The 9,977-nt window shown below is 42.0% G+C and overlaps 1 protein-coding gene across 4 annotated transcripts in view; it reads left to right on the top strand.

The window, feature by feature from the left end:
* Nucleotides 1-8,636, top strand: part of mettl9 (methyltransferase 9, His-X-His N1-histidine) — a 20,069-nt gene extending 11,433 nt beyond the window's left edge. For all 4 annotated transcript variants that reach the window (XM_079653868.1, XM_079653869.1, XM_079653870.1 and 1 more), the window contains 2 exons: nucleotides 6,853-7,037; nucleotides 7,122-8,636. In XM_079653868.1, the coding sequence (XP_079509994.1) occupies nucleotides 6,853-7,037; nucleotides 7,122-7,348 (412 nt within the window). In that variant the 3' untranslated portion in view covers nucleotides 7,349-8,636. The remainder of the gene's footprint in view (nucleotides 1-6,852; nucleotides 7,038-7,121) is intronic.
* The last annotated feature ends 1,341 nt before the right edge of the window (nucleotides 8,637-9,977 follow it).

Genomic DNA, 9,977 nt, shown 5'->3' with positions numbered 1-9,977 from the left:
CTGGCTGGCTGGCTGGCTGGCTGGCTGGCTGGCTGGCTGGCTGGCTGGCTGGCTGGCTGGCTGGCTGCTGCTGGCTGGCTGGCTGGCTGGCTGGCTGGCTGGCTGGCTGGCTGGCTGGCTGGCTGGCTGGCTGGCTGGCTGGCTGTGGTCCGCGGGGCTCGGCTTCGCCTTCTGTCCTCACAACTCTTATCAATCCCGGGAACGGACAATTGTTATTTGTTCCTACTCGGAACCGAGTTTTGCTTCCCAACCCTGCCACTGTGCTACACTTCCCGCCCCGCCCCTGCACAGAAAGCGGCGAGATGCATTTCATTAGGAATCGACAAACAGAACCGAAACTAACATTTCTAAACGAACAATGGCGGACACGTCCAATTTGCGAATGAGTTCTGCCTTTTGTAAACTGAATCTATCAATAAATCCGGGCGAAAAACGTCACTTGTCCGCCGGACAAGTCAATTGAAAGATCTACTTGTCCGATATTGTAAATAACACGTCCCGGACGGTGGGACGTGTACTTTTTCGCACACTGCCCATGCAAAGGCCCGGAACATCAAAATGTCTAAGTTGCTTGATGAATTAGTGTGATATATATTGAAGTAGCCTGTAGCTTTATCAACGTCTGCATGTAATCAACAACTGACTGCCAAATAAAGAAAGTACAATTCAAAAACAACTATGTATTGTCAATTAACATTGAACTATACAGATATACAGTAAATACTGTCGATAGGTTTAATGTTCATCTCGGGCTGCATTTCAAAATCAAATAAATAAAATAGCTTTTGAAAATATGTGCATCTTAAAAGTGCTTAATTTTAGGTAAATAAAATAAAGTGTAGCAGCAGCTTGAGTTTCCCTTTTTCTTTGTTAACAGTTTCACCAGACCCAGCATCATGATCCATGATTTGGGCCTGCTGTTTTAATCGGGGCTGAATACAACATTTTAATTGTTTATTATTATGTTTATTGTTGTTATTTATAGGGCTTTGTCTTAATATTTATTTTTGTTTTAAACTATGTTGAAAGATTAGTTTAATATCATTTTTTTATTTTGCTAGGAAATTCTGAATGAAAGGCTGCGCGCGATACTGGTTTTCGCTGGGTTGAGTCGTGTGTGATTTTGAGTGAGATGCGGCACAGCAGCCTGTCAGTTTACTCTTGCTAGGTTAGTTTGGCTATTATCATTTATATTTATCTGCAACAATGGATATCAGGAAGTGGTTCATAAAAGGAATATGGCAACTCAGCGCCAGATGCAGGCACATTAGAAGACATCAGTTACGTTACCAACGAGCTAGCAAGCCAGCCAGGGACAAGGGAGGCTGGCAATCAATTGTATTTTGAAGAGAAATTGACCTCTCCACCCTGTTTGCGCTCCTCAAGTTTGCCTGCGTGCTTGCCCAAGTTGGCACAGCGTTACAAATGTGCCACAAAACCAACCAATGGATGTAGCCTATAATAGTGGTTCTCAACTGGTCAGGCCTCGGGACCCACTTTTTACTTGGTCAATACATTGCGACCCAACATTTTGAAGCACTCAAATCTATTCAACAAAAAAAACGTGCTGTAATATCTACGCTTTTCAGCATACAATAATAATACAAGTAAAGTACAGTGCATATATCCCTTATATCCCTTCACAGAACTAAAGTATGCTTTTTTAAAAAAAGGTTTAATGAGATGATGGAATCAAAGCTGAACTATATAAAAAGGCACACATGCTGAAAACCCAACCCCAGCAGGGGGGTCTGGGGGCATTCTCCCCCAGGAGATTTTTTGAAATACTAACAAACTATGCATTCTGGTACACTCTGAGAAGAAAATAAATAAATCTATTACCACCCGACATATTAATAATATTTTATGCCATTGTTTGTTTTTCACTTTTTTCTGACATCTTGCTGCGAGAAGAGTAAAGAGGAAATAGTCTGTGTGACTTACTTTAAATTGTGGGTTAGGGTAGATAGCTCTCATTGTTCTGTGACCTGTCAATCATCAAACCGGGGGTCATATTTCATTATGTGTTCATTTTTATCTGAAGTTGTACCCATGGATGTATAAAGAAGAGTTCTAAGTCGCTAAGTTGTACGTCGCTTTGGATAAAAGCGTCAGCTAAAGGAAATGTAATGTAATGTTCTACCGCAAATTTATTCTCCGTGGGGACTTCCGGCAACAATCTTGATTCTGATTGGCCAGAAGACTCGAAAAAACATCAGCAAAGATATTTTATTGAGAAGATGATCACTACGTGACAGAAGTTTTCAAAACCGTTTATGGTCTCCGGTACTTTCAGTCCAACGCCGACTTCATGCACAGCGTTAGAAAATCGGGCCTTCAAAATAAAAGTTTGACTTTTAAAAAAAGAATTGTTTTGTTCTTCACTCACACATCCGCGACCCAATTGAAACGGGTCGCGACCCACCAGTTGAGAACCACTGGCCTATAATAAGACCGTTAACAGCCTTATGGCAACCTAAAACCGCTCTCTTTCCGTAACAACAATTCACGAGCGCCCTGGAAAGATATTTCGTTTTAATTTTGATCCTGGTGGACTGATCATATTGGGCTCTGAGACTGCTTATTTGTGGTGACCTCAGTTCTGACTTGAGAGGGAATGTTTGGTCAAACACTTTGTTTTGTCTCATAGTGGCGTTTTGGCACTTTTAATGAGCGCCACGGTCTCTGAACAAATGAGACACACTGGTTCTGTGCTCCCAGTGGGCAGGATGAACATGAATGAGTCCACTCAGGGTTAAAGCTCTGTTCTTACTGTCCACTTTGCTCTTCTTGGAGAGCGCCATGTGTAACTATTTGTCTCTCCCTGTCTGCCGCTAACACGCCTGTTCACTTTCCTCTCCGCTTCTATCTGCCGCGCTCTTGTCTCTTCTTCTTTGTTTATCTCCCTGTATCTCTCTCTCATCTCTTCTTCTGTGTTTCTCTCCCTTTATCTCTCACTCGTTTCTTTCGCGGCGTTTAAAATAGAATCGGCCGTCAAAATTGAAATCCCCTATTAATGTATTGATTATAGGTCCGGGTCCGTATAGGTCTGGGTCCGGACCGCGGTCCGCCTGTTGCCGACCCCTGGTATAGGCTATATTGATCCAGAGCGATTAGGGTGACCAGGTGCCAACAAGCAACATGTGGAACAAATGGGACGTTTTCACGAGACTGCGTTGCTAAGAGCTAGATTAGATGTATATAACGTCTATCCAACCGTTAAAAATAAACATTTCTATTAAACTAAATTAGCTTATAAATATTAATAACAACGCTTTACTTTGGTTTAATGTTTGCACAAACTATGCAAGTGAAGGTATTATATGTATTTGTTTTTGAATGGAATCAACATAACAAATTATTATGAACAGAAAAAAATGACCGGATCTAGTTTACTGCCACGGTCTTCTGACCTGTGTGCTAAACGTTAATTAAATCAGCTGCTGTTACCTCATCTCTTTTGGTTTTAGGAAGAATATATCCATAGATCGATATTTTCTTCATTAGCCAGGTGTTTCTTCAGAGTTTCGGGGAAGCGTCGCTTCAAAACATATTCACCTCTGCGCAAATCTGACAATAACTCTCTGGGAATCGCCCTCCACCAGCTACACCCATAAGTTAATACATTTCTCTGTTGCTTGATTGACATCTGACACAGCTAATGGTGATGATTGTCCTCTCGTTTTCTACCCACCGTTGTATGAAAGCCTTGTTTAAGGTGGGCGACAGTCAATCAGCTAAATGTGTGGAACAAATGATAAAAATGCTGTGCACAAAGCCGGACACCTGGTCACCCTAAGAGCGATCCTTTGTTTTACGGCAGCTGTCACGTGTTTTTTACTGGCAAAGCTTTCATGTACAGCCAGGCAACCAGTGCAGCCCTAATGACATGTGTCCAGAGTATCTGTTATTTCCAAGCTTCCAATGTAGTGATGCAGGAATGAGTCCTGCTGAAATTTTCTTCAACATAAAATACAATAAACTTTATTATAAAGTAAACACCCCACTGGTGAATTTCTGTAGCTTGTATGTGCCATTTATGTCTATGTGACTAAATTAGACTACTAAACATCGTCATACCAACACGAGTCTGCCTTTAGCTTAGCGGTGGTGGTGCACAGCCATGAGAACGTCGTGTCGGCCGTTTATAACGTAACAGTAATTTCTGGCAATTGCATTTACGCTTCAGAAATCAAAAAGTAATGCTAGCATTATTATAATAATGACACTTATATAGCGCTTTTCTAAAAACTCTAAGACGCTTTGACAGAGTAACGCAGAAACGAAGAAAATATATAAAGGGACAAACAAAACAGAAAGGGGGGGGGGTGATCAGTGGTTGAATGCAGTGTTGAACAGGTGGCTTTTGAGTGATTTCTTTTGGAGGTTATTCTGCGAAACAAAAAGTTTTCCAACGGGAAAATCCCATTAGCCGCTTTCACACCAAGTACTTTGCCGTACTTAGTTCCCAGCACTTATGGCACATTTCCACTGCAGCGGGGTAGCCCCGTTTAAGCGCCCCTAGGCGTCCTCACTCAGGCCTCGGGCTGCCTCGCTGGCCGTCCGAGGCCGTGGCGCATTTCCATTACAGTTTCGGACCTGGGGTAGCAACGCAGTGTAGGCGGGGACATCGGCTTTTTTTTCACATTTCGAGTTGTTCCGTCGAGCTCCTGCTGGATTTTATCATCCCCAATGAGATGTATGAACGTCGTCACCTCCTCGGTCGACCACGGTGTGCTTTTCTTTGACGTTGCCATTTTTGTAGCTCCTCCGTTTACAAAAATGCGGTGTATAAAAATGCTGCAAGCTTGCTTCTAGATACAGTTGCAAGAAAAAGTATGTGAACCCTTTGGAACTACCTGGATTTCTGCATAAATTGATCATAAAATGTGTTCTGATCTTCATGTAAGTCACAACAATAGACAAACACAGTCCGCTTAAGCTAAAACCACACAAACAATTATATGTTTGTATGTTTTTATTGAACACACCATGTGTTTTCACAGTGCAGGGTGGAAAAAGTATGTGAACCCTTGGATTTAATAACTGGTTGACCCTCCTTTGGCAGCAATAACCTCAACCAAACGTTTCCTATAGTTGCATATCAGACCTGCACAACGGTCAGGAGGAATTTTGGACCATTCCTCTTCACAAAACTGTTTCAGTTCAGCAATATTCTTGGCATGTCTGTTGTGAATCGCTCTCTTGAGGTCATGCCACAGCATCTCAATTGGGTTGAGGTCAGGACTCTGACTGGGCCACTCCAGAAGGCCTATTTTCTTCTGTTGAAGCCATTCTGTTGTTGATTTACTTCTGTGCTTTGGGTCGTTGTCCTGTTGCATCACCCATCTTCTGTTGAGCTTCAATTGGTGGACAGATGGCCTTAAGTTCTCCAGCAAAATGTCTTGATAAACTTGAGAATTCATTTTTCCGTCGATGATGGCAATCTGTCCAGGCCCTGAGGCAGCAAAGCAGCCCCAAACCATGATGCTCCCTCCACCATACTTCACAGTTGGGATGAGGTTTTGATGTTGGTGTGCTGTGCCTTTTTTTCTCCACACATAGCGTTGTGTGTTCCTTCCAAACAACTCAACTTTGGTTTCATCTGTCCACAGAATATTTTGCCAGTAGTGCTGCGGAACATCCAGGTGCTCTTTTGCAAACTTCAAACTTGCAGCAATGTTTTTTCTGGACAGCAGTGTCTTCCTCCATTTTATGACCAACTTATGCAAAAATCCAGGTAATTCCAAAGGGTTCAAATTTTTCTTGCAACTGTCTATATGCGACGCTTAGGATGATCTCGCGCGCGATCTTGTGACGATTCTCTCTGACCAATCAGCACTCGAGAGTGTTGACGTCACTAGTTCAGCCCTGGCCCTGGCCTGTTAGAACCACAATTTTATGGGGCCCGAAAAAGAGGGGAAAAGTACCAGCTAGCCGGTGCTACGCTATATGGAAAGGCCACCAAAAACTGTCCTGGCCGCTTGAGGACGATTAAGGACGCTTAAACGGGGCTACCCGCTGCAGTGGAAATGCGGCATTAGTTCCCCCATGGAACTAAAGAGCAGATCGCGTTCACACCGGAATAAGTCCCTGGGGGAAGATTACGCAAATGAAGCCGCTGACGTCACTTCTTCTTCTGCTTTGGGTTTACTGGCAGGCCGCAAACAACTTCACGGCGTATACTGCCACCCAAAGTCCCCGGCCGGAAGTCCACTGAGTTGGCAGCTTCTACTGAAGCCTTCCGACTAAATCGCCAGAACGCCGACACCTCCTCATCTCCACCGCTCCCATGTTTTATTTTGTGTTGCCATAAGTTATTTTCTCTCCGTTGGTGCGCGGGGCTAATACTAATAATGATAATGATAATGCCAGCAAATACAATGCTGGCTTCACAAAACTTTTCTGAGTTTTACAGGGCGTGGTTTGCAATTCGCCCAGCCATTCAGAAATTGGAACTTTATTCTCCCCAGGAAAGTACCACCTCTCTAGCAGGGACTGAAAAGGGGGGAAAAGTTCTCATGAACTAAGTTCTCTTCTTGGTGTGAACGCAAAATCCCAGGAACTATCGGAACTAAAAGGGAAAATTACGGTGGAAAGTATTTCGGTGTGAGAGCACCTATTGGTTTATGTCCAGGGAAGCCTTGTGATGCTAACTACCGGGTCAGCCTACGAAAATGAGTCATCCCTCTATCATTCTGTTGTCTGTGTTAGCAGCTGTGCTATTAATGTTGGCCACAGTGCCAGAGATGGGGTGTCACGTTCCCACTTCGACTGCTATAACTATCATTTCTTGTACCCCTAAAAATAACGAATTTTCATCGAAAAATTCTGTTCTTCCGTGGTTCTTAGGCTGCTGGGGATCGATGAGTGGCAGCACACTGTCTTCCAGTACGATGTGATCAGCTGTCTGAACTTGCTGGACCGCTGTGAGCACCCCCTCCATCTGCTGCAGGACATCCGGCTGTCGCTGGTTCCCAGCACTGGGAGGCTCATCCTGGCTGCAGTGCTTCCCTTCCAGCCTTATGTGGAAGTCGGTCAGTTGGGAATCTTTCCTCATATGTATATGGCTTCATAGATTTCCACTGACCCAAATTAAAACATTCTATATTTGTTCTTAGGAGGAAAATGGCAGCGTCCCAAAGAACATATAAAAGTACAAGGAAAAACCTGGGAGGAGCAAGTAACTAATCTGTCCAGTGAGGTGTTCCGAAAGGCGGGGTTTGAAGTGGAGGCTGTGACCCGGCTGCCATACCTCTGTGAAGGAGACATGTACAATGATTACTACGTTCTCGATGATGCCGTTTTTGTTCTCAAGGTTTCAGACAATACTTCGGAGTCTGCTTGAATACCAAATAAACTGTTAGAGACATGGTTGGATTTTAGTGCAATTTTCATAAGTGTGATGCTCAGGTACTGTACTTCCTTATTAATCAGCCATGTTGTGTGACAGTGATTCCTCTACTTGAAGGACTAAATGTATTTTGAACTGCCCCTGAACATAAAATCACCGAGCTGTAGGTGTTCCCTCTAGAGAGCTTGTTATCTGTGGGAAGTGTTTACTATTAGAGCTTCATCATTTTGTCATATCATGTTTCTGATTCCAGGGTTCAGTGTATGCATAAACACACTTGAATTAATCATTGTGAATTGGCATTTTTAAATTGCTGTTATTAATGAAAAAAAAGTGTGGAGCCTTCTCAAAGCAAGCCTCTGTAACTTAGTGTATGTTAAAAGCAGCTAACAGCTGAGAGACCTCTGAGAGCTACTCGTTACATCACCTGGCAGGCTGCCCGTTTAAAGCTGGCGTCTGCATCCTGTTGCTGTGTTCCTGGTGGATGTTCATGTTTTGATTGTTTGCAACTCCTGGAAGCTTTGTGAGATTCCATATATTGTCATATATAATTTCTAACATTTGTTCACGTTAATTGTTGGGTTTCTTCTTTTTACCGATGTAATGCACCCTGAGACAGATGTATAAAAGGCCCATGTGACATCAAATGTCATTGATTTCATGGTGCTTCATCCAGTGGGTTCGGTTTCCTTTGAACTGCAACTGAGCAGGGGAACATCTGACCATGGTGTGGCGGAGTGCTGCCATTCTTCAAAATCTAGGTGGAGATGATACAAAAATAACTCTTCAGGAAGTTTGATCCAGGTCTGTGGAGCATAACAAATTAAAGCTGCCCTGCAAATTTGGTTCTGAGCCAAATGTGCAGGGCACACAGCAAACTGAGGGGATACAGCAGCATTTCCCAATTGTATTGTGGTGCCAATCCATTTAGATCTTAAAGTTTATACTGAAGTCAAAAGGAAAATTAGAAAGTGTATTCTTTGTTTTATAGCATGTGCAGAGCTCTGAGAGCTGGGGTGATGTGCTCAATTGTTTTGGTCTGAAATAAAGACATGGACTAGTTTCTCCAGATCCTGTTGAGACATGAGTGTTTTCAGTTTAGCTAAGATGGTAATCAGAATCAGAATACCTTTATTAGTCCCATAGAGGGGAAATGTACATTGTTACACCAGAAAATGTATGGCAAGAGGTAATGTGCTGATTTTGTAATTCCTTTGATGTGGGTTTTGAAATGCAGTGGTTGTCAGCCTGACACTATTTGGAAATAAAGAAAAAAAGAGCATCCTGCATTTTGTAATTTAAAGTTACAGAGACAGTCCAAGAACATTGATATTTGATTGATATACTCCATGGTGCTTTTTTTTTTTTACCAAAGAGATCTTTGACTGTAGCAGGGGCAAGAGCATCATTGAGATTTGTAGTTCATCAAATGATCAACCATATAATCAGCAGAGTTTGACTGAAGTCCAATAGTGGAGGAAAAGGCGTAAACTAGATTGTTTCCTCTGTCTTGTTTTGTGAGTATCTCTGCTTGCCTCTTAGTGCAAACACTGATATTGATTTGAAGAAGATACAGGGGTAATGTGAGTCACCAACATCTATGAACGGTTTGAAATATTGAGACCTTTGGTGATAACCTGATCAAGAGTTTGACCCAATTTCAGAGTGGGGCATGCTGGGTTAGTCCATAGTTTCCCAGGATATTTGATCATATGATGGCACTACTGTCCTTGGGGGTTGTCAGTATGCTATAAGTATGGACTCAGAATCATTCCAGATAATCAACAATAATTCAGATTAATCATCAAGAAAGTTTGCTGAATATTTTGGTGGTCTGTAGATAGGAACAATGCTCGACAGGAGAAATTAAACTGAAGAGCCAGATATTCAGATGTTTGCAATGATATGTTCTTAGATAGAAAAGCATTATGTCACTAGACACAATCTGTTCTAGAATGTTGAGTGTTCACACAGAGGTCACTCACTCACTGGTTGATAGTCGTTACAGTATCTTTCTTCATTCATTTCAGCATCTTTTTTGGATATGTTCATCCACCATTTCTGCCTGAGAGCCAGCAGGGTAAGATGTTCAACAGGAGACATTTTAATCAAAAGCTTCAGTAAACATAATTCCAACAGTGTGTTTCTTCAAAACGAATTTAATGTGATACATATTCAGATAATTTGATGTAGTAAAACATTCTCAAATGTTTCAAATTAAAACAAGGTTACATTAAAAACATAGATCTATGGCTACTAGTGTTACTTAAAAATGCATTCCTGATGACCTTCTGTTTCGGTTGGATTACCTCAATATTAAATGCAACGCAAATAAAAACAAGAGAAAATAAATATGAATACGTTTTTAATGAAATGTATAATGTCAGACGACAGAAATTATGTGACCTTAGAAAAGAAGAAACCAACATATTAAAAATGTGTCCTCTGCATGAATTTCAATTCAAAATAAAATTCCTAAAAAAGGGAGTATAGTTAGTTTAATATTAGCAAGGCAAGTGTATTTATAGAGCACCTTTCAACACAAGGCAATTCAAAGTGCAACCACTCTTTTCTTTACGACTGTACAGTAACTGACTTTTTTACACCTACCTAATCCAAGTAT

The sequence above is a fragment of the Notothenia rossii genome (assembly GCF_949606895.1).
Source record: "Notothenia rossii genome assembly, chromosome: 10".
Lineage (NCBI taxonomy): Eukaryota > Metazoa > Chordata > Actinopteri > Perciformes > Nototheniidae > Notothenia > Notothenia rossii.
Note: the sequence above shows the minus strand (reverse complement) of the source record. Positions and strands in the feature narration are given on the sequence as shown.